This window comes from Equus caballus, chromosome 21 (genome assembly GCF_041296265.1).
Source record: "Equus caballus isolate H_3958 breed thoroughbred chromosome 21, TB-T2T, whole genome shotgun sequence".
In the NCBI taxonomy this organism is placed as follows: Eukaryota; Metazoa; Chordata; class Mammalia; order Perissodactyla; family Equidae; genus Equus; species Equus caballus.
In genome coordinates, this window is record NC_091704.1 from 12767644 (window position 1) to 12792662 (window position 25019).

General features: G+C 38.9%; 1 protein-coding gene across 1 annotated transcript; it reads left to right on the forward strand.

Annotated features, from left to right (window-relative positions):
* Positions 1-7: 7 nt before the first annotated feature.
* LOC138919744 (ATP-binding cassette sub-family D member 2-like) lies at positions 8-24662 on the forward strand. Its single transcript, XM_070246017.1, has 9 exons — positions 8-159; positions 2587-2690; positions 4681-6036; positions 7580-7760; positions 16219-16340; positions 19698-19866; positions 20604-20698; positions 21536-21571; positions 24531-24662. Exons 3-8 carry the CDS (start codon positions 5008-5010, stop codon positions 21536-21538), a joined length of 1599 nt encoding a protein of 532 aa, XP_070102118.1. The 5' UTR covers positions 8-159; positions 2587-2690; positions 4681-5007; the 3' UTR covers positions 21539-21571; positions 24531-24662.
* Positions 24663-25019: the final 357 nt, after the last annotated feature.

The window sequence follows — 25019 nt, forward strand, 5'->3', positions numbered from 1 at the left end:
TCCCGGCAGCCTCTGCGGTTTCTGCGGCGACGCTGTCCTGATAGGGCCGCAGGGGACGCCGTGGGAAAGCAGCGCGTCCGAAGGAGGAAGAACACAGCAGTTTCAACCGGTCGGGCGAAGGAACCCTCAAGAAATCAAGTGTCGGGCTGTGGCCGCAGGGTTAGTGTTTGAAACCACCCCCACCATAGTTTTATTTACTTTGGTGTAGGTCTCAGCCTTTTTCTTTTTAGGTCAAAGAACAGACTGAGGGGAGAAAAAGAAGGCAAGAACAAAGATATGGATCCGTAATCCTCAAGATGATGTTTCCATTCCCACATCACTCCACATCCAAATCCTTTAAATATCTTTCACGTGCAGTTTCAATATTCAGTACACAGTTGTTTATTAGAAATATTGCGCTGTAGTAACTTACCATTTTGTGGGTTTCTTAGAGAGCTTGATCAAAACTGGGTTTAGCTGTAAAGACCCAAAGACTTTAAACACCTTACCGAAAAAAATCTCAAAACGAAAGTTGGATTTTAGTGATCGTTTCTGTGTTATGTTTGTATATCCTCACAAAATGTTTATCTTACACACTGTTCTATGATATTTTGGTTAGAAACTAGAAATCTCCTGTACCAAACAAATGCACAAAATGGTTTTTTTTCCCCAATTGTCATGATTGTTTTCCAGATTTTTAATCTGGGCAACCTCTCATTTTCAAATATGATACATTTTCTGTTAACTCATTGGGAAATAGTGCCTAAAATATAGTTGCCTAAAATAGGATTATGTGCCCTGGTAGACATCGTTTAATCATAGAAATACTGATTTTTGTCACAAAAATTCACCAAAGTATATCTATCATTGGTTTGAATTAAACCAAGTGAGTATAGCATTTCAGAACAAATTAGTCTTCGTCATGGAGTAGCTCATCGTTTTTCAGTAACTAAACCATACAGTCGAGTCAGAAGCAATGGCCCAGTGCGTTAGCCTTTCCTACTTTCAACATTTTGAAACAGGTACAAATTAACTAAATTAACTAGAAGGGGAAAATAATTTTATAGAGGATTGACTGACCTTTTAAAATATATTCTATAGGTAGAGACATAAAGGACAGGTTGACCAATCTGTTGAGAAGAGTCAAGAAGTGGGAGCTGGATAGAACCGTGTCTTCTCTCTGACTAGAGTCACTGCTTTCCTTCCAGTCACAGAGAGGCAGTGGAAGTGGTCAATTAGGCTAAGGAAAGATTAATCTATGAGATACATCCTCAGACAAGATATTTGCTGGGTTTTCCTTCACAGCAAAAGACATTTCATTATGAACCAGTTATTAGGTGGTTATTTGTAACAGATGAAATATTGACCTAAGATCTCATCTTCATTGTGTTTGTGGCTCACATGAATAAGGCTAGCATGACTGGTAGATAATGAGTCAAATGCTGTGCTATTTTAGGGCCAGTAGGGCAATTAGGTAATCTCGGGTCAGGAAACAGTTCAAGAAAGGAATACAGCACAGATAAAATACTACTTAGCATTTGCTGAGAAGGAAATGCATCCCAAATCTTAAACCTTAATTTGTCTTTACTGCTAAAAATTATTTACTCTCTGGTGATTTACTATCTAAACACATAATACATATTATCTACATTATACATTTTTATTCATATACTTATATATGTAGGTCTCTTTATTATAAAAATTTATTTCTGATGTTTTACTGTTTAGAAAGCATGTAGTTTTCCTAATATATGTGTATATATATAGTCTCTAATATATATATAAAGTCTATTTAATCCTGCTCTTCCATGGTTGTTGGTAATGTCCACTGTGACACTGACATTGAGAGTATCACACTTGAGAACAGAGTAATTTGATAATTATTGCTTATTTTTTAACTTTCATTCATTTTCAAGATCTTTTTTTTAAGATTATTTCTCCTCTCTTAAGAAAAATTTTAATGCTTTCCCATGTAAACACATGTAAAGTTGAGAAGATTGAGTGGAAATTAGGCTGAATTATGTTTACTATAGTAACAAGTGACTTTTTTTCACTCTTTTTTTCTCACCTAGTTTGAAATTCAAACTAAATTAGCATTCTTTCTGCTTTAATTGCATGGCAATATAAAAAATGAAAGAAGTATCTTGACATTCTTAGTTTCTTACTTAAATACCATATATTTCCAACTGGAATTATGTATCTGTTTTCCTATCATCTTGAATTCTTCCTCTGCCTTCCCTGAAGTCTTGAGCTTGGTCTCAGATGCTAGGACCAACCCTGACTCTTGGGGGTAGGGTAGAGTGAAGGGTGGGAGTGGAATTAAAATGGTGATAGTTACATCTGTACTTAAGTGGCTCATCATTAGGTCAAATCTCACATTAACCTTTTCCCCAGTTCTAGTAACTGGCCTCCAACCTTCCCTGCACCACAATTCCGGTAACCAAATTTCTGTCTTTCTATCTTGATTATTTTCCTCATTCTAACAAGTCTTTCACTCAAGCCAATAAAAGCTTGTTCCTATACCCTAGCTTCATTATCAGTTGATAAACTGACCTACCTACAACTAAGTGCAGGCCTGATTTGATCTCTAACCTTCTTTGCTTCTAGATTTCCCACTGCCCTGCTCCTCCCCTGATGTGGCTGTCCTATGCCAGTGATGCAGGCCACTTGCCTCGACTGCCAGCTGCTTGCTGACCGGCGTAACCCTCTGTGTAAGTGTTCTGCCTGGCTGAACATCCTCCTATCACCCCCAGCTAAGTTTACCCTGGCCCTCCACCTGTCTTATCACAGTCAGGAGATGTGACATAAAGAATTAAAGTTTATAAGGGTAAGAGATCCTTACTTTGACACGTGAGAAACGTGAGATTAGGAATAAAAGATTTTGAAAATAACCACTATAACACTATGATCTCTACATACAGACTTAGAAAGTCTCAATGGAATGAATGATAGATTGTGCTGCTAATATGGTCAGCTATAAAAGAAATTTGCATGAATTTGCCACTCATGTATTAGTCAGTCTGCTGAATTGAATGCAAACAAATGAAAAGAGACCTGTGATGATTCTTGAAATTCATATAGGTACATGGGAAAGGAGTTTTAAAAGTTTAAGGCTATTGTTACTTATGAAAAGGAGAATAGTTCTTTATTCACAGTAAACTGAATAATGAAGATCATTCAACACTGAAACAGGTTTTATATTCTAGCACAAGGGTTGGCAAACTTCTTCTGAAGAGGGCCAGATAGTGAATATTTTAGGCTCTGTTTCATCTATCCAGCTCTGGCTCTGTGGCTTGCAAGCCATAGAAAATAAGTAAATAAATAAATGGGTGTGGCTGTGTTCCAATAAAACTTTATTTATGGACACTGAAATAAAAATTTCATGTAATTTTCATGCACCACAAAATATTATTATTCTTGTGATGTGTTTTCAACCATTTTAAAATGTAAAAACTGTTCTTATCTCAAGGGCCATAAAAAAATAGGTGGCAGGCCAAATTTGGCCCACTGGTTGGGTTATAATTTGCCAACCTCTGTTCTAATTTAATGCATATCTTCCCAGGCTTCCAGTTGACTAGAAATGTGTATGTATGTTGTGGGGGGTGGTGGGTGTGGGGAAGCAAAAATGCTTTTGCATATTCGAAAACACACTCATCCTTACCTAAACATTTTACATATTTAAAAGTATGCAGAATTTTGCTTGACTGTTTAGCAGTTTAAGTCCTCTATTAGGGATGTAGGGAAAATTTTTTTAACACTCTTTGTTTGAATCAAATAACCAAAGTGGGAAGTAGCCAATAGATTATCTCTAAGCCTAAACAAAACAAGCAAAACAAAAGTTTGCAAAAGACAAAGAACTCTCAAAAAAGGTCCCAGAGAAGCTATTTCCACCATCTAACTCCAGTTGGATTCCCAAATGGTTAACTTTAGGTTATAAAGTCACACACCTCCAAGTAACAACTATCTAAAGGACGCAAGAGGGTGGTAGAAGTGAAACACTGCTCTTTTTTATTCAATAGTCACCTTGTAAATAAATACCAGTGCATCAGATCTCCATTGCTAAAAATAGCAGTTGTGGGGCTGGAAGATTTTTATTGTAAGGACAAGTAAACATAGAGATGGAGATATAGCAAAGAACTATTTTCTATAATGCAGAAGACTTCTCTCCTATTTATTTACAAAATATGCCCTCAATTACGACTTGTCTGATAGATTCTGGGACTTCATGAGAAACACAGGCAGAAAAAATAAAATAAAATGGGACTGAAAAACAGATCTAAGTATTTGATAGTTTGCTTTCTCCAGTGTCCCTCCCGCTTGTCTCTTTCCTCTCTCTCCCTTTCAGATTCAGTCCATACCCTTTCACATTCATTCCATATCCTTTTCACATTCATTTCATGTTGGTCCTCTTGCCCCTCCTCCCTCATCTCCCTAGCTCCTTCTGCCTCATCTCGTTTTATAGCGCTTGGAAATTTCCTTTTCTTTCTGCTCTTCCCCTTGTGGTATCTACTAAAACCTTAGAGGAGTGATGTATATTCTGAAACTTCTGTGCGTTTCTAAGTGACGCTGAGCATGCTCAGTAGCTGGGGCAGGTTTTGTCGCCCGCAGCTGCCCTGATTCGACCTTTCCCAAAATAGACATTTAACTCTTTGGACTCCTGCCTAAGGATGTAATTCGCTTTGCTTTCTCCTCATTTTCAAGGTTCAAAGGGAAGCGGCGAGGATTCCAAGGTCCCACCATCCTCACAGCCAATGAGGGGCCTGTGAGGGAGGAGCTTGGGGCAGCTTAGTGCAGCTTGAGCTTCTGAGGGAATCATCCTCAGTAGGTGCAGTGGAGTCTGAGCTCCGCTGCACCTGTCACAGCAGAACAAAATTGAAAAAAACAAAAGCAAAATTTAAGAAAAGAAGAGAAGAAATGCTGCGGACTATGGAACCCTGTAGGACTTTCTGAAACATTTGCTGGGGATTCTGGTGGATCATGATCTTTTAAAACCAATTCTTTTTGAAGCCGGTTTGGGTAATTGGGAAAATGACACATATGCTAAATGCAGCAGCTGATCTAATGAAATGGACCAGATCTAGCGCTGCTAAAAGGGCTGCCTGCCTGGTGGCTGCGGCATATGCTCTGAAAACCCTCTATCCCATCATTAGCAGGCGTTTAAAGCAATCTGGCCACAGGAAGAGAAAAGAAGCAGCTTACCCGACTGCAGAGAACAGAGAAATACTGCATTGCACCGAGACCACTTGTAAAAATTCTTCGCCTGGAGTGAATGCAGATTTTTTCAAACAGCTACTAGAACTTCGGAAAATTCTCTTTCCAAAACTTGTGACCACTGAAACAGGGTGGCTCTGCCTCCACTCGGTGGCTCTGATCTCGAGAACATTTCTGTCTATCTATGTGGCTGGTCTGGATGGACAAATCGTGAAAAGCATTGTGGAAAAGAAGCCTCGGGCTTTCATCATCATATTAATCAAGTGGCTTATGATTGCCATCCCTGCTGCCTCTGTGAACAGTGCGATAAGGTACCTGGAGTGCAAACTGGCTTTCATCATCAAATTACTCAAGTGGCTTATGATTGCCATCCCTGCTGCCTCTGTGAACAGTGCGATAAGGTACCTGGAGTGCAAACTGGCTTTGGCCTTCAGAACTCGCCTAGTAGACCATGCCTGTGAAACCTATTTTACAAATCAGACTTATTATAAGGTGATCAGTATGGACGGGAGGCTGGCAAACCCTGACCAGTCTCTTACTGAGGATATTATGATGTTCTCCCAATCTGTGGCTCACTTGTATTCTAATCTGACCAAACCTATTTTAGATGTAATCCTGACCTCCTATACGCTCATCCAGACTGCTCCATCCAGAGGAGCTAGCCCAATTGGGCCCACCCTATTAGCAGGGCTTGTGGTATATGCCACTGCTACAGTGTTGAAAGCCTGCTCTCCCAAATTTGGTAAATTGGTGGCTGAAGAAGCTCATAGAAAAGGCTGTTTGCAGTATGTGCACTCCAGAATTATAGCCAAGGTTGAAGAAATTGCCTTTTACAGAGGACATAAGGTAAGATAGAAATTAAGATGATGGGTGAAATGTGAGACTGTTCGAGCTGCCACTGCAGTGCTAGATACCATCTGTTGTACTGTTGATGGACCCACTTCTTTAGCGTTTTAGACTCCGATGACATCTAAACCTGTACTAGAATGTATGCTTCCTTACCCTTTTTACTCACAAGTTGTTAAAGAATTATAGAGTGCAAACTTTTCTAAAGTTTCATGAGAATAAAATTTTCAGCACTCAGTCTACTTAGCCTCAGTTACCCAAACATGCTCAGAATTATCTCTGAAGCATTTTCTTAAAACTTAAATCCTAATTGGTTGTAGAACATTAGAAGAAAATGTGTTTGGAAACTGAGTAAACACATGTCCATTGAGATGGAAAATTTAGGATGGTATTCTCTTGTTGTTACTATTGAGGGCCCTTTGTTTTTAAGAGGAAAAAAAACCCTGTCCTTTTACATGAAAGACAAGTTTAACAATTTTGCATGCCTGGTCAGCAATGGAGGGTCCTCAGTCCTAAGAAGTGCAGGAGAGTGTGTCTCACAAATGGCATTTCCAACTCTTAGTTAATGTTCAGCACCATGTTTGACACAAATAAAAAGAGGCAGTGAAATGAAATTTTGTCTGGCTTTGAGAGAAAAGCTAAGATTAGAGAAGAAATGAGGAGGAGAAAAGGAATTTCAGAACGTTATTTCTGAATACTAAAGATTTTCGACATTAAGCAGATCCCTAAAATAGTTAGCCTAATTACATAAACTTCCAGAGCATTGAAGTAACCTCAGAATATTAAATACGACCAAATTTTTTAAGGTGATGCATCTGAAATCTTAATACAAATGACTTAGTACAAATGAAATATTCAGGTATTCTTAAGTTGAAATGGTATTTTAATTCCCAAGCAGAATTATTTACTTTTTGAAGCATCATTAGTTATCAAGACAAACGTTTACAGTAGTAGGAATCTGAAGAAGAAAATTTAAAGCAAATTTAGGACTTCTACTCCCCCTTGAAAATTGTCCTTATATGTTGTATTAGTCATATTGACTTGTGATTCTTCTTGAATCATTGAACTCAGTGATTTAAATTATACCATGCTGTAGGCTTCCGGCATTTAAGACAAAATCCAGCAAATTGAGTTAGTTCGAAAATGGAATCTAATTACACATATGTGTGTCATGTGTTTATTTTCAAATATTTTTGGTGTGATCAAGAAGGATAAAGTTCTAACATTGTTTACTCATGTCTTATAGAATATCGTTTAATTTTAACCTCATGCATGTAATTTTGAAATAAAAATTATAAATCACTGACATGTACTTTATATTTACTAAGCATCATGGGTTTTTTTCAATAATATAGGTGTGACCAAATTAAATAATAATGACTCATTCTTATATTAATCTGTATTTTTTAGTTGTTAGAATCATAGATCATACTATACTAAGTAAAACAAAATAATGTGTACCTATCTTTAAAGAAAGCCTTCAGACATACAATATTTACTTTTATAACTCATGCTGGGTTCTTGCCTCTTTTTCCCTCTATAGGTGGAAATGAAGCAACTCCAGAAAAGTTACAAAGCTTTAGCCGATCAGATGAACCTCATTTTATCCAAACGTTTGTGGTACATCATGATAGAGCAGTTCTTGATGAAGTATGTTTGGAGCAGCAGTGGACTGATTATGGTGGCTGTACCTATTATCACTGCAACTGGCTTTGCAGATGGTGGTAATGACATTTATGCTTAATCTTCAATATATGTTTAGGATTATTTCTCTTGAAGGTGTCACTGCTGGTTTTGTGTGAGTGAAACTGAATATGTAGCCATTTTTCTGTGGTCATTAATGGTCAGAAACAAAGGCAGACTTTGCAACATCCAATAATAATACCTGCAATGTGAAAGGAGATAAGTGGCTCAAAAGTCCTTTCCAGTTGTGAGATATTTCAAATTAATATCTTGAAAAGCAGTGTAAGTTCTCTCCATGTGTTTTAAACTTCAGTTCTGCACATCCCATGTATTTAGTCTATAAATATTCTATAACTGGATCTGCCCTGTTTTGTGATTTGAAGAGTTGGTTGACTACATTAGGCAACTAGGAATATTGTTTTAGGAAGTGCTTCACACCATGGAAGGAGATCTCCTCTACTTGTAGGTAACATAGATAAACCTCCTATGTAGCATGATTTGGTGGCATTGTGGGGGTAGGGGTTGTCAAGCTGCCCCTGTCTAATTCTAGCTATCACCACCCCAGTGGTTTTTACCAACATTTTTCATCTTTGGGATAACTAAGAAAGATAAGGACAACAAGAACAATATTAAAACGTTCTGTAATACTTGAGATGGGAGTTTGGGTCTTAATGGGCAGAGACAAAGGGGAGTTAATTAAAGTAGCAGCATTTTCTGCTCTTCCTCCAAAATAAAACGTTCCCCCTTCTCTTTAAAAACCACTTGGTCAAAATTGGCCTTAGTGTTGAAGTAACTAAATAAAAGCATGGGCTTTGTAGTAAGACAGAGCTTAGCTCAACTCTTGGCTTTCCCTCTTCCTGCCTGTATCCTCTTAGTCATGTTAATTAAACTCTGAACCTCCATTTCCTCATCTGTAAAAGGAGAATTGGAAAGGCTACTTCAGAGGACTGTTGGGAGGATTTAACAGAATAATGTTTATAAAGTACAGAGCATGCTCTTGACGTTCTTGATACAGAGTGACAATTATTACCTAGGAAACAAAAGGCAACACTGAGAATAAGGTAACAGAATTCACACTATTTTACGGCTATTTTTGGTGTAGAATTAAGAATTAAGTTATTTGTTTGAAGTCATCTAATAAAAACAAGTAAAAGAATTACCCTATACTTTAATATTTTGAAACAGTGCTTCAATGCTTTAACCAATTATTACAAAAAAACTTGTCAAATTTCAGTCATTCTTAACCTAAAATTGTTCATTTTAGTAAATTGGAATTTGTCAATCCCATGTGATAAGACTGTAGATATACCAAATATACTCCACAACTCAACTGTCTAATACTGTGTTTAGACCACTGGGAAACTGAATTTTATCTATTTTTATGTTTTCAAAGTTTCATTTTTTAAAAAATCATTTAAAAAGTTTATATTGAATAAGGTGTTGTTAGTAATAGTATTTTTAGACATAATCCTTTCATTATAAGATAAAATAAATTGCTTTTTCAAAAAAGTATTGGAGAAAAAAATGACACAAAAATTTATGGTCTTGAGATTAGTTTTAGTAAGACACAACAAAATTATCAGATATTCATAGTGGATCTAAGTATATGGATGTTTTAAAAGGTTCGTATATAACGTATAGAGACAACACCAATGACAAGATCATGGTGTAGTTCTCTTAGTGCTTGGAAGCACGGGTCTTATTACAAAACCCCAGAGTATTCAACATAGAGCAGAGAAAATGCAGCTATTAATGGTGACAAATTAACCCCACAGAGACCAGTAAGAAGTAAACAGTGTATGCAAAGAATCTAACAATCTTATTTCTATGGGTGATGTAATAAGATATTTAAAAATAAATCCTGAAAATATCATATTAAATTAAAGAAACAACATTAAAATTTCAGATTGAAATTATGATAATCACAGTGATGCAAGTAAAATAAAGTAATTCTTAAAGCTTCTTTTCAAAAGAGGATTTTATACAAAGAGAAGCAGTATAAGAATTTCATAGAAGAAAAAAATAAATTCGTATGACAGCATTATTATGAGAAGGTGCTTCAATATCTTCTGTAATTTCTAATGTTACTATATATACGCTTATAATGTTTGTACGTATTTACTAAAGACATTTGACCTACAATGATTTAACACATGAAAATATTGTTAGCGTTTTACTCATACAAAATTATTTTTTCTAAATAATGATATATCTTTGAGGCTTTAGGTCTTGGAATTACATATCATATATTCTAATCTAATCTTCAGTCTTAATTTACACTTATGCCCTGAGTTGTCCCTTATGTTAGAGATGAATTAAATACATGATACTGTATATTTTAAAGCAAAACTAGGTGGAAAAAGTGGGTGAATGAGAGAAGAATGGCAAAGAGAAAAGGGAGAAAAAGTAGGATAGAGGAAAAAAAGACAATACAATAAAGAAGCAGGCCACTGTTCAGATCTTGACTCAGCTATTTAGTAGTTATCCATCCTTGAGAAATTTGCATAAACTTTATATGCCTCAGTTTTCCTCTCTTAACCATAGGTATAGTAATATATATCTTACAGAATTATGAAATTGTATATAATGTATTTAATGTGCTTTGAAACAGTTCTCAGCAAGTAGTAAGAATTCAGGTGGATCATTGTTAATATTTATTCTATTCTTACCATGTGGGCTCTGGCATCAGATTGCCTGGGTTCAAATGCTTACTCTTTTGCTTACTAGGCTATGACTATGGGCAAGTCATTTAACCTGCTTGTGCTTCAATTTCCTCATTTCTGAAATGGGAGAAATTATAGCAGGGTTGTTAGGAGGATTAAAGAAGAGTACATGTGTAAAACTTAGAACAATGCCTGCTTCATCAAAAATGCTCAATAGACATTTGCTGGCACGATTATTGTTGTTAAGAGAGCAAGACATTTAAAAGTGATTAGGAAGTCAGAGGTAAAAGTGCAGATAGGAGGAAGAGCCTGCATAGTTTTTTTGGAGGAGAAAAGAAAAATAGTTTTGTAGTAGATTTGTTATACCACCCACCTACAACTTCAAGTGAAATCTTATGGTTAGGACAGGATTATGTTTATATTCAAGTTCACATTACAAAATTGCATGTGGAATCATGCCATTTTCACTCATACGAGGAGCTTAGAGGTCATCTAGTCTGGAGCCCCAGATTTGCCTCAGGGCACACAGATGGTTAGTGGAAGCACTAAGGATAGAAGACATTATGTGATTCCTAGTGTGTTACTTTTCTTACCTTCATCACGCTACCTCCATTTAGCTATATTGGAACTTAGTCTATAAGGGACTTAACTTAGTTTGAGACCAAGCAATCGTGGGAGCTAATGCTTGAAATAGAGGCATTGAAATAGTTAATTATATATAGTTTCTATTATATTTTCTTAGAGGACATTACCCCTTTCTTTGCTTTGTATTAAGAGAAAGACTGAAATTATGTCAAGAAAATAGTTACCTGGGAGCTGTATCTCAATTTTTTAATATTATAGGCCACTTTTCTTCTCTTCATATCAAAAGCAGTTCTGGGCAAGGCCAGGGAAAGCTACTTATAGGTCCCTTTTGCCGGACCTTATCACAGACACCTGACAGGCAGTGAAGAGAGCACCTAAGCCACTAGCACTGCCAGTAGCGTCCACATGTTGGTGATCTGCTAACGTGAGGTGGCACATCAGAAGTAGCAACTGAAAGCACTCTTAGGAATGGAACTGAACTCTACCATAACCCTCATAACATGGGTGATATTTTATTCCTAAAATGTACTTCCAACAAGATGATCTCCATAGCTCCTGCTGCAGGAGTATGTCTCATATTCAAATGCCAAATTGTTGAAATATAATTTTGTATTTGGGTCAGTTTACATATGACTACTCTCTTGTTGACCAATTATTGTCACAGTAATTATCAGTACATATCAAAGACATAATTTTTAGCTGTAATTAGCTATTCGTGTCAGGAGCTATAATTTTTAAAGTATAACATACATGCCCACAACGGCACAATCATTAGTGTACCACTCAGTGAACTGTCACAAAGTCAACCCATACACGTAAGCACCACTGAGAAGAAACAGAACCTTACCTTCATCCTAGAAGCTCCCATCCCAGAAACCCCTTCCCAGTCTTATCCTCATCTTCAACCTCCTACCCCCATCCCCACTTCCTCCTGCCCCTGCCCCCATGCCACAGCAAAGGCAGGCATTTTACCGATCATTCATTAGTATTTGCTGGGTTTTGAGCCTTATATAAATAGTATCATGCAGTACGTATGAGAGTTTTAGTTGCTCCACATCTTTGTCAATGTTTGATGTGAGTCTTTTTCCTTTTAGGCATTCTTATGAGTGTATAAGCGTGCTTCATTGTAGTTTTAATTTGCATTTCTCTGATGACTGAGGAGGTTAAGCACTTTTCATTTGTTTATTGGCTACTTGGATAGCCTTTTTTATGAAGTACCGATAAGTTTTTTCTTCATTTTTAAACTGGCTTATCTGGTTTTTGCTTGTTCATTTGTAAAGCTCTTGTGTATTCTGTAATGAGTAGTTTGTCAGATACACACACACACACACACACACACGCACACACACACACTCAAATCTCTTTTCCCACTCTATTCTTGCCTTTTCAGTCTCTTAAGTGTCTAAGAGAAGTTCATAATTTTAAGATAGTTCAATTTATCAATCATTTTCTTTGTTGTTAGTGCTTTTTTTGTCCTGTTTAAGAAATATTTGCGTCACCCAAAGTCATAGAGTTATTCTCCTATTTTTTTTTTTTTTGAGGAAGATTAGCCCTGAGCTAACTACTGCCAATCCTCCTCTTTTTTTTTCTGAGGAAGACTAGCCCTGAGCTAACATCCATGCCCATCTTCCTCTACTTTATACATGGGACGCCTACCACAGCATGGCGTTTGCCAAGCGGTGCCATGTCTGTACCCGGGATCCGAGCCAGCGAACCCCAGGCCATCGAGAAGCAGAACGTGCCAACTTAACCGCTGCACCACTGGGCCGGCCCTCTCCTATTTTATCTTCTAGAAATTTATTGGTTTTTCATTTCACATTAAGATCATCAGTTAGAATTGATGTTTATATATGGTATGAGGTAGGGTAAGATTGAGATTTGTCAAGGTGGCAAAGATAAAACATAAATGACAAGAAATAAACTCAGATTGTAAGTCCAAAGAAAAAAGTACAGAAGGGTAGCCTGCTTTTTTAATTTTTAAAAAATTGATAGACTATTTTCTTTAGAATAGTTTTAGGTTTACAGAAAAATTGAGCAGAAAGTGTTCAGTTCCCAAATTTCCCCTCCTCCCATAATTTCCCTTGTTATTTACATCTTGTATTAATGTGATACCTTTGTTATAACTGATGAACCAATATTTATACATTAGTAACTGAAGTCCATAGTTTACATTAGGATTCACCCTTTGTATTGTACAGTTCTATGGGTTTTGACAAATGTATTACATAACCTTAGTTTTAAATCCTTTCTCACCTTTTCAGTGAAATAGCAACAGATGTGACCGTGTTTCAATATATCCTTTTATTAGCAGAGCTGAAAATAGCAGTAAAATGAGAAGATATAATGTTAAATATTAAATCCTTAAGTGAGGCACTTTTGACAACGTATTCAAAATATTTGGTGAGGAAGATAAAATGTGTTGATCTGGGATACAAAATAGGTGAGTGCTTTAGGTCATGAATTTATATCTCTGACACTGAGGAATGTACCCTTCTCACAGAGGCTATGCAGTTGGCTGTTGTATGCATGGCAAAATACTACTGGCACTGCTCTCACAGTACTTTCCAAAGAACAATCCGTAGAATAAAAGTCAAATGAAATCTGTCCAGAGCTATTTGTAATTTTGTTGCTAAAAGCACGAAGAAAACCCAATAGGCATTAATCTGCTAAAGCGACGTGGAAAGTACCATGCCATGTCAAACACCAGTTCATCTGTGCTAGTGTTTTTACTTCTTAACAGAGACTGTCAGTAAAAGCTACTATTTAAACCGCTTTTAACCCAAATTCATAAAATCCCATGATTATTTTAGATCACCAGCCAGATTCTCTATGAGCCAAAACTATTCTTAGTGCTTTAACTGATTCAGCAATTCACTATTTTGGTAGCTTGCTGAGAATCTTTCGGTAATTTTTTTGTGTCTATCTAAATTTTGTCACACATTTAAATGTAAGAATATCTACATTCTGTTTCCAATCTATTTATTCAATCACATTTTTCACTCCTCACTTATACCAGCACTCAAAGCCTTTCTTTTTTCATTCCTCAGGGAAACTCACTCACTTCAAGGGGGCTAACAGGAGTCCTCTAGAGCAGTGACAATAGTAGGGCTAGGAGGAACCACATTGGACTATTTGTCCTCTTTTTTTTTTAAAGATTGGCACCTGAGCTAACAACTGTTGCCAATCTTCTTTTTTTCCTTCTTCTTCTTCTCCTCCGCAAAACCCCCCAGTACATAGTTGTATATTCTAGTTGTGAGTGACTCTGGCTGTGCTATGTGGGACACCACCTCAGCGTGGCCTGCTGAGCGGTGCCATGTCCGCGCCCAGGATCCCAACCAGCGAAACCCTGGGCTGCCAAAGTGGAGCTCAGGAACTTAACCATTCGGCCACCGGGTGGCCCCTAGACTATTGTAAAAGGGCCCCATGAACTCATGGTGATTCTCATACTCGGGTGAAATCAGTGCCTGACACCAACCCATGCTGTAACTTGATCAAGCTGTTTATCATTCAGTTGGCATTGCTTGAAGTTTCCCTTCTCTGTCCTGTTGCTTATACTATACTTATGATCTATTGAAATTATATGTGGTCTTCAAGGCCTCACTCACAGTCTACTCCTCCATGAAGCATTTCCTGTCTCTTGCAGCAAGAAATGATCTTTGCCTCCTCTAAACACCTCCCATTGACTCTCTTCATAGGCTGCCCTGCATAGTTATTTGGGAACTTATCTTCTCTCTCCTACCAAACTGTAGGCTCCCTAAGGAAAGAGTCTGAAAATCACATTTATCCTTGCATGTCCTATAGCACCTTGCCTAATTTCTTGCATATCTAGGTGTTCAGTAAATATCTGCTGAGTGCATTTTACCTTATATTATGCGTGGATCTCTTTCAAACCCAGCTGAGCTGTCTGTGAGCAAGTAAATATGAAATTATCTGGTAGTCATAATAGGGCATAAGTTAAATATTTGCACTGATATGGAGAAAAAAAACCTTTGCACTGAGATAAGTCAGAGAACAATAAATATCAAAGTTAGACTATGACTATCTATATCACTCTAATTTCTTCATTAATTTTCAGCATTTAATTTAGAACTTTGGAAATAATCTATAGACGGGCCAGATAGAGACTCAAATTGTTGGAAAGATTAAAATAATGACTTGGAGAGAACAATTTTGAAGAATGAGACTAAATTAAATAGATATGCGATAATAACTAGAGAAAATAATAACAGCTAACATTTAGAGAACTTATTATAGGCCATAGATTAGACTAACACTTCATTTGTATTTCACCTTAAAACAACTCTTTGAGATAGAATTGTTTGAGATAGTATTATTGTCTCCCTCATTTACAAATGAGAAAATAGGCATGGAGAGGATAAGTGGCAAGTTCTACTTACCTTACTACCTGCCAATAAGTAGTAAAGCCTGGATTCAAACCTAGTCTGACTCCTCTTAACCGTAATTCTGCATTGACAGTAATTTAGGATGTTCATTCATCTATCCATCCCATCCGTGCATCCATGCATCCATTCAATACACATTAAGGAGTACTATGTGCTGGAGACTCTGCTGAGTACTAGGAATAAAGAATAAAACACACATTCTTGACCCTTAAGAAACTTAAAGTCCATTGGAAAGGCCAGCAAAAGTTTCCAGGGAAACCTTTACTAAAGAGTTAACTCTTGAAGAAAGAGCTAGACAAAGAAGGAAGAGATGTATATTGAAGTCAGAAGAAATCATGTATGCAAATAGCAGAGGATAAATAGAGTATTGCATGTTTGGGCTGCCGCTAGACTGTAGAGTGAGGGTTGGTTGAAACAGGTAGACAGAAGCTGGATTATGAGGGTCACCTAACTTGCATTTCTATTAAAGGAACTACACTAGAAATATTTGCTTGTATTCCTATTAGTAGTATTTTATTGACCAAATCCATAGTATTTGATTGCCTAGCTGTAATAAGGGCAGGGAGTTGAATTTGGAAAAAGTTAAAAGAATGCTAAGTGAAAATAGTCATAATTCCTATAGACTTACTTTTGTTCCAAGTCTCCTTCTAAAAAAATAATGAAACAAAAGAAAGCTTTAAATAAAATCTCGTACAAATATTGTATTTTCAATAATTCATTAAATTTCTAAGAAATTGCTGGTACTAATGAAAAATTTACATGTGGTTGTTTTGGCCACAATTTCATCTGTATAAAATAAAACATTTAGTTACTTGAAAAAACTCAATAGTTTTGTAATTTGCTTTTAGATCTAGAGGATGGCCCCAAACAAGCTATGGTTAGTGAACGGACAGAAGCCTTTAGTACTGCTCGAACTTTATTGGCCTCTGGAGCTGATGCTGTTGAAAGGATTATGTCTTCATACAAAGAGGTACTTGCATTTCTCGTCATCAATTTGATTAAAATAAGATATATGAAAATCAAGCAAAATGTAAAGTACAAGATATACTTAGTATTTTGGAAACATTTTTCTCTACCAAACATTGCTAAGAGTAAGGCAGCCCTCCCAAGTATATTGCTGCTAATACCCTTTAATTTTTACACTTTCAATTATAACTCCTCTTTTTCTGTCTATAGTATGATGTATTTGTTTTTAATTAAAAAAAAAAAAACCACACCCCTAGGTGTGGATTCTGGAGCCAGAGTGCCTAAATTTAAATTCTTGCTCCAGTATTTACAAATTATATGAACTTACTCAAATTCCTTAACCTGTCTGTGTCTGTTTCATCATCTGTGAAATAAGGATAATGATAGCATTGACTTTGTAGGGTTGTTGTGAGTTAATACATGTAGAATGTTTAAAACAATACATATTAAGCAGTCACTAAATGTTAGCCAATAATATTACTTATATACCTTGCAAACTTTTACTCATCCTTCATGACAAGTCAAGCCTCACCAACCACCTCTAAAACCCTCTTGTGATTCCACCTTCTTTCCGCCTTCGTTGCAGAGTCTGGCTCTACCTTCTCTGTGTTCACAGTACACCTGGTGCTTTACCACATTGTAATTGACTATCCCCTGCACCAGGCCCTGAGTGGAAAGCAGGAACTGTCTTACTCAGCTTTACATTCTGAATATCCATTTTAATGCTTGGAATGTTGTACGTGGTCGATAAATACTTGCTGAAAGAATGGTAATAAGACCTGCAGATATCACAGTGTTAAGACTGGAAATCATTTTATTCAGTTCAGATGTTACATAATATTCCCATGGACAGACATCCTCACTATTAATTACTCTTGTGGCTTTTGTATCAATATAAATTGCCAGAGCATCTTTATAAATTTAGCTGCCTATTAAATCAGCCTCGAATAAGCCATATAAAAGAGTTACAAAGTTTGTGATTTACCCACAAAACTTTTCAGTCTCATTCAACAACTGATTTCTTGAATTGGGTTAAAAAAATAAAAGTAAAACCAGTTGTTTAGGGCCACGTACCAAACCAACTCAATTTAAAAAAATTTTTCAAATAGTAATTTTGATAATCTGAAGACACAGTTTTGAGGATAGGTTTTTTGATTAATAAATTACTTATTAAAATTAAATGAAAAATCAAAATTTTAGCCATCTCACATTAAAATACTTTGGTATCTAAGTCACAGAAAGAATATCAATTAGTTTTTCTACATTGTCTCCGACACAAAGACTGATTGCATTTTGCTTTATTTTGGCTGACTGTGCTTTGAATCACAGAATGTTCACTTCTAAAGAATCTTATTGCTGCTATGACAGCACATGAAAGCATCATGCATTCTCTGCTAGCTCCAGAGGGAGCAAGGGTCCTTTTTAGAGTTAGAGTTCAAGGGCAAACCCCCTGTCTTATATCCCAAAGTAATTTGTCCACAGTCACATTCTCAGGTTTTTTCAGACACTCTTGGCGCCCACTCCACCCTGCATCCTGGTCTACTAACTCCTTGCCTCCTGCTTTTCTTTAATTGACCTCTACATTTGGTTTTGGACTTTTTATTTTTTTATGCAAATATATTTAGCCAGGTTTCTTTTGAATCCATATTTTGTTAATCCTTAGCTCTGTTTTCCTCTGCTTGAGAACTCAGGAGATTTTTGTGGATAACATTTGAGAAATTACCCTTTAAATAGCTATAGCATTAACATATAGAAATGCGATACTAATCCAGCTACAGACCTCTCACACAGTAGAAACACGGTAGAAAGCTTTTGACAGTAATATGCACTCTTTTACTGCTTGTTTTGCACACACAAAAATCTTACACAAATGTCAGCATTGTTGTATTATTCCACAATTTATTGTTTAAGAGACATTTACTAGTGACCTGCCTCGCTTACTGGTTCCAGTTTCCTAGTAAACATTTCTGTAAGGGAATGGTTTTTGTGCTTTCCTTTTCACTGAGAAAGATGGTCTTGACAGGAGATGAGTCACCTTTCACAGTACCCTGACAACAAGGTGTTCTTTTAATAGAAAAACAGCAGGAGATTCAGCCTAAATTGGATCACTGGCAGGATAGGAGCAAGGTACCACTCTATTGAGCCTTATGGACTAAAGCAGAGATTTGTCTCATCTTATCTTTAATCTCACCTAGAAAAAAGTCATATTTAATGTTTTTCTTTGGGCATATAAATCATGTTTGGCTTGAAAAGAAGCTGAATTGTGGAATTTGGACTGAAAAGGAGTTGAAGCTTTTCACTGAGCTCACTTCCAATTTTGGTATCCTCTAGCAGGGATATTTTCTCTGCCAAGCTTAGGAATTTTGACAATCAATTTGACTCAGAAACATTCATTTCTAATAAGAAAAATATGTATTTTTCTTCTATTTAAAACCTATTTTAAATTGAAAAAAGATATCAAAAGAAAGGATCATAATTTCATTGAATGAACTTAAGCTTTTCACAAAATTTCTAATTTTCTGGAAATGAAATCTGTCATTTAAACGAGTCAAATCAGAAATTTGACTAAAGATTTATTTATTTATGAAGATTTTATTTTTTCCTTTTTCTGCCCAACGCCCCCCGTACATAGCTGTGTATTTTCAGTTGTGGGTCCTTCTAGTTGTGCTATGTGGAACGCTGCCTCAGCATGGCTTCATGAGCAGTGCCGTGTCTGTGCCCAGGATTCCAACTGGTGAACCCTAGGCCGCTGAAGCAGAGCGCACAAACTTAACCACTCGGCCCCGGGGCTGGCCCCAAAAGATTTGCTTTTTTTTAAGATCGGTACCTGAGCCAACATCTGCTGCCAATCTTTTTTTTCCCTTCTCTCCAAAGCCCCCCAGTACACAGTGTATATTCTAGTTGTAGGTCCTTCTGGTTCTGCTATGTGCGATGCTACCTCAGCACGGCTTGATGAGCGGTGCTAGGTCTGCACCCAGGATCCAAACTGGCAAAACCCTGGGCGGCTGAAGTGGAGCGTGAAAACTTAACCACTTGGCCGTGGGGCCAGCCCCTTGACCAAAGATTTTTAAGTCTCACTAATATTCTGAAATCTTTACATTTTGTTTTTAACCGTGACTTGAATGAATAATTTTTTATGTGTTTTATAATCCCAATCAAACTTACATTGACACGTTGCTATGTTGCTCTCTTGATAAGCTTTTTACCGTTACTTGTTTTAGTTATCAGATATGTTATTTATTTTTCATGTATAATAAAATAGGATCTTTAACATTAAATCAAAAAGCTTATATGATTGCATATTTTTTTAAGTCTGTCTTGAGTATATTAACTCTATTTTATTTCTCTGTGTTGCTTTTAGATCACTGAATTAGCAGGCTATACTGCTCGAGTGTACAATATGTTTTGGGTCTTTAATGAAGTGAAAAGAGGCATTTATAAGAGAACTGCTGCCATGCAAGAGTCTGAAAACCATAGCAAGAATGGAGCTAACATAGAATTATCCCTCAGTGATACGTTGGAAATCAAAGGTATTAGACTCAAATGTTTTTGTATTTTTCCTGTATTTAAGTGTTTATCAACAGAACTAAAGTTTTTTAGAAGCTAGTCTTTAACATATAAAAGAAACCAACATTTATTTATTTAAATAGTTATTCCTAAACTTAGTATTGCAGTTTGAGGAGTGGTGACTAACATTACCATTAAAAAAAAATTGGTACCTTTATTTAGAACAAAATTTCTAGAATTATTTTTGGAAACTGCACATATGGCAGAATGAATTGTTTGCTTTTAAAAATCAAATAACAGAATTAGAACTAATGTCATATTGTTCTTCATCATCCTATGTTTTTAAACTTATTTGGTTATCATATTTTTAAAAATTATATATAAATGTCTTAATTCCCTTTCTGGGGCACCGTGTTTTTTCTGTAAGAAAGGTTAATATAGAGAAACAAGTAGTTGTAAAGAGTATGGCTGGGTTATATCAGATAGAGTTTAGCTTTGCTCTCATTATGATGTTGACATTAGATTATTGGTAAGTAATGTTTCTGAGAAAGATTTTCCAAGTAGATGTGTCAAAATGTCCAAATTTACGTTAAACTTTTCTTTAGATATAGATATCTATATTTCACTTGGTTTTCTGATTTGTTACTGTGAATTATCTTTATAACGAATTTATCTATGTTGCATTATACTTTAAGTTATTTACGTAGTTAAGAATAACGTGTGTTAGCTTTTGTAACTTAAGTCGTTCCTTAACTTATAGGAGAAGTTATTGATGTGGATCATGCAATTATTTGCGAAAATGTTCCCATACTTACACCAACGGGAGAAGTGGTGGCTTCCAGGCTAAACGTCAAAGTAAGATGATATTCAAAAATCTTCTGATTGTTGCCATCACACTAATAAAAAACAACACAGAATTCATGTACATTTGAAAAATACTTGAAGGAGCATATGGAAAGGAGGGGAAATCAAGGAAGGTATGCACAGTGGCTGAATTACAGAAGCAGTTAATTCCTCAGAAAGCAGAAAGAAAGAGAAATTTGATGTCTACTGCTTTATTGCCAGGTTGAAAATTAAAATTACAGTTCACTGAGAGCCTATACAAGGTTCCTAAACGGTTTTTCACACCGGGTTTTCCCTCACCTGAAAAAACAGGCCAAGAGATTGTGAGGATCCATAGTTAGTGTTTTAATCCATTTGGCAGGACTCAGTGTTTTTCACGTTCTGTGATACCGGGATCTGCGCCTTCACTGTCATGTGTTAAACCTTTAAGTCTTGTCCAAAAGTCATGTCATTACCTAGAGAATCCTTCTGTGAATTCCAGGCAGGTTGCCATCTTTCTGCTTCCGCCTCCTCTCCTCACCTTTACAATGGGGAGAATAACGGTAACCTGCCTTTTGGATGTGAGGATCAAATGAGACAGTTGGTGCAAAGCAGTCGGCGCAGGATCTGGCACAAAGTGAAGCCTTCAATAAATGATGATTACAGTAGTTTTGACTTCCCTCCAGTCGGAATATCGTTGAGTTGAAGTTAGTGGCTGTGTCACAGCTGTGTCTCAGGCTGGTGTCTGCCGCCCTGAGCCAAGCCGTAAAAATCCCTAGAATAACTTTGCAAAAGCCTGTTAGCCTCTTGAGGCTCCTACACTTCTTTATTTTATTTTGTTTTATTTTGTTTTATTTTACTTTATTGCAGTGACAGTGGATTCTAACATCACGTAGCTTTCCAGAGGTACGTTGTAATACATTTCGAATTCTGTGTAGATTACGTCGTGTTCACCGCCCAAAAACTAATTATAGTCCGTCACCTCACATGTGAGCCTCATCGCCCCTTTGGCTCTCTCCCCTCCCCCCCCTCCCCCTACGGTAACCACCAATCCAATCTCCGTTGCTCTGTGCGTGTTCGTCATTGTTTTTATCATGTACTCATGAGTGAGATCACACGGTGTTTGACTTTCTCCCTCTGATTTATTTCACTTCACATAATACCCTCAAGGTCCATCCACGTTGTCACAAATGGCCGGATCTCATCGTTTCTTAGGGCCGAGTGGCATTCCATTGTGTATACATACCACATCTTCTCTATCCATACTTCCCTTGATGGGCACCTAGGTTGCTTCCAAGTTTTGGCTGTTGTGAATAATGCTGCAGTGAACCTAGGGGTGCATGTGTCTTTCTGCATTGGTGTTTTCCAGTTCTTTGGATGAATACCCAGCAGTGGGCTAGCTGGATCATACATATGGTAGATGTATTCTTAGTTTTCTGAGGATACTCCATACGGCTTTCCATAGTGGCTGCACCAGTCTGCCCTCCCACCAGCAGTGTAGGAGAGTTCCCTGCTCTCCACATCCTCTCCGACACTTGTCTCCTGTCTTGTTAATTAGAGCCATTCTGACCAGAGGAAGGTGACCTCTCCTTGTAGTTTTGATTTGCCTTCCTCTGATCGCTAATGATGTTGAGCCCCTTTCCATATGCCTGTTGGCCATCCGTATACCTTCTTTGGAGAAGTCACTGCTCAGATCTTTTGCCCGTCTTTTTAATCGGGTTGTTGATTTTTTGTTGTTGTTGAGCTGTCGGAGTTCTTTCTGTGTTTTGGATATAAACCCCTTATCCGATATATGGTTTGCAAGTATCTTCTCCCAGTTGTTAGGTTGTGTTTTGGTTTTGTGGATGGTTTCCTTTGCCGTGCAGAAGATTTTTTTTCACTTTGATGTAGTCCCGTTTGTTCATTTTGTACTTTGTTTCCATTGCCCAGTCAGACATGGTACTTGAAAGTAGGCTGCTAAGACTGCTGTCAAAGGGCATACTGCCTATGTTTTCTTCTAGACGTTGCATGGTTTCGGGTGTGGCATTGCAGTCAGACCCGAGGAGGCTGCAGTTCCCCGAGAGCGAGCGTGTGGGCGGGGCCCCAGGAGTTCTCCCAGGAGGGTGTCCCTGTCCCTGTCCGCAGTCCACCGCCTGAGGGGGGGGGGGGGCGGGGCAGCGGCCAGGGAGCCTCTGGGCGGCGGCGCGCGCGCGCGCGGGGAGCGCGCACGGCTGCTGGGCCGCCGTCCGGGGAGGCGTCTGCGAGCCGCGCCTGCCTGCCCAGAGCCAAGCCCGGCGGAGTCCGGCCGCGCTGTGCTGCTCTCTCCCGGGCCGGGCTCGCCCGTTCCCCCGGCGTCCCTGGACGCCGCTCCGTGTCCCCGCTGGGCACAGCAGCCCGGGCCCTCCACAGCCACGGCCGCTAGCCTGAGGAGGCACTGCTTCAGCTCCCGCTCTTCCTGCTCGCCGGACACGGACGACCAGGGCGCCTGCGAAGAGGATTCCATCTGGGAGAGGTAGCTGGGGGCGTGGGCCTGGGGGCTGGTGGGAGGCGAGCGTGTCCCTGAGGAATAGGCTTGTGCGCCGAGAGGTGCCCGTCAGGCCGCGGGACAGCTGTGCGGCGCGGGCAGCGAGGGGGTCTCTTCGTGCGCTTCACGCGTTCGTGGAACGGGCGGTGTGTGCCGGGCACCTGCCCAGGGGCCAGCCTGGGCATGCGGTGCCCGGGAGTCGGGCGCTGAAGCGGCGCCCGTGGTCTCGGCTTCTTGGAAGGCCAGACGCGACGTCGGTAACGACACTGGTCTCGATGCGTTCTGAGGGGTGCAGGTCTCCCTCTTTTCGAGGCTACGTTCCGTTGGGGTTTTCACGAAGCCTGTCGTGGCCCTGAAGCTCAGGCCGGTTCAGGGGAAGTGGCCTGTCGAGGGCCGCATAATATTCGTGTGCAGAGCCAGTGCTTTCCAAAGGCCTTGACTGGGCAGAAGTCTACCTGTTGGGGGTGCAGTGGGGGCTGTCCGGGGAGCATTGTGAGCACAGGTGTGTGTCCCACACTTGAAAGTCTGGCAAAGAAAGCGTGAGGCTGGAGGGTGCTCCGTTCGTTCCCTCCTTCCACAGAAAGTCTGGAGAGTTGACTTCGGGACTTCCTTTCCTCGGGTCGGTGCGTGTTCAGTGGTCTGGACACTTGGTGGGCAAGACTGACAGGGTGTTTGACGTACTGGACCTCGCAGCCTAGTTGGAAAGGACAGATAGGCAGCAACTAATTACCTAGGAGATACGTAAAAGCAATTCTGTGTTGAGTGCTGAGAAATACGGCATTTACTGTTAGACTTTGTGACTTAGGCAGTGATGTTTAAGCTGAGAGCAGATGCCTAAAAGCAAAGGAGGACTTGTGCGGGAGAGCGTTGGGACGGGGCAAGGGAGGAGGATGGCCTGTCAGAGGAGCTGAAAGAGTGCCCTGGAGCCTGGGGCCGCGTAGGGACTGTAGGGTGGGGAAGACAAAACTTTTCGGTTAAGGCTGGCGCTTTCTATAGGTTTTTGGAGACTAAGCGTGGTGATTCGGAGCGTGGACTCTGGAGCCAGACTCTGTCAAATGGGTCCTAGCTCTGCCACCTACGGGCTGTGTGAACTTGGGCAAGTTACCGTACCATTCTGTGTGTCAGTTTCCTGATCTGTCAAACGGGGATGATTATCATACACACTCCATAGGTGAGTGTAAAGGTGAGAGGATATTTCATAGCCGTAAAGGACTTAGAGCAGCGTCTGGCCTGTAGTAGGCGTTAGTAGTGGTTGATTAAATAAATGGATAAATGCATACATAAGTCTTAAAGGCTCGGAGGCTGTCCCTGGTGAAACGTGTGAACTTGAATGGATTACACCCAACTTTGTTTCCTTTCCAGCTTGCAGTTGCTACTGACCGCATCTGTAGCACCGTGGAATTCGAAATCATCTCCCTCGACTTGGCTGCTCTTGGGAAAACAATCTAATGCTGTCAAAATTATCCCAGGGAAATAAACGCCTTTTCAGTAGCATAGTAGGGTTAGGCTTATTTAATATGTATTGTTTATATTGGTTTGTTTAGTATTTGTTGGTAACCTTTTTTTTTTTTTCTTTTCTGCAAAGCTGTTCGGTTAAAAAGAGCAGATTAGCTATGAAATGGTTCAGACACAGAGAAAAGTAGAGAGTCGTGTAAGCAGAGCACGCCTTTCCCTGACTCTCTGTCGAGAGCTTGTGTGATTCCAGCTGCTCTCTGCCTCAGACACGGTGCCCTCTGCGTGTGCAGTCATGTAAACAGTGCAGGGTCTGGAACCGTGGAGAATCTAAGGCAGTCCAGTCATGCTTTGCTTAACAGTGGGGATCAGTTCTGAGGAGTGTGTCACAGTCAGGCA

What these genes read in the sequence shown, in the direction of transcription:
- LOC138919744 (XM_070246017.1), top strand. Translation starts at nt 5,008, where the DNA reads ATGACACATATGCTAAATGCAGCAGCTGATCTAATGAAATGGACCAGA. An exon ending in AACTGGCTTTGCAGATGGTG is followed by an intron (nt 7,761 to 16,218) that starts GTAATGACATTT and finishes ATTTGCTTTTAG; the next exon opens with ATCTAGAGGATGGCCCCAAA. An exon ending in TGATACGTTGGAAATCAAAG is followed by an intron (nt 19,867 to 20,603) that starts GTATTAGACTCA and finishes CTTAACTTATAG; the next exon opens with GAGAAGTTATTGATGTGGAT.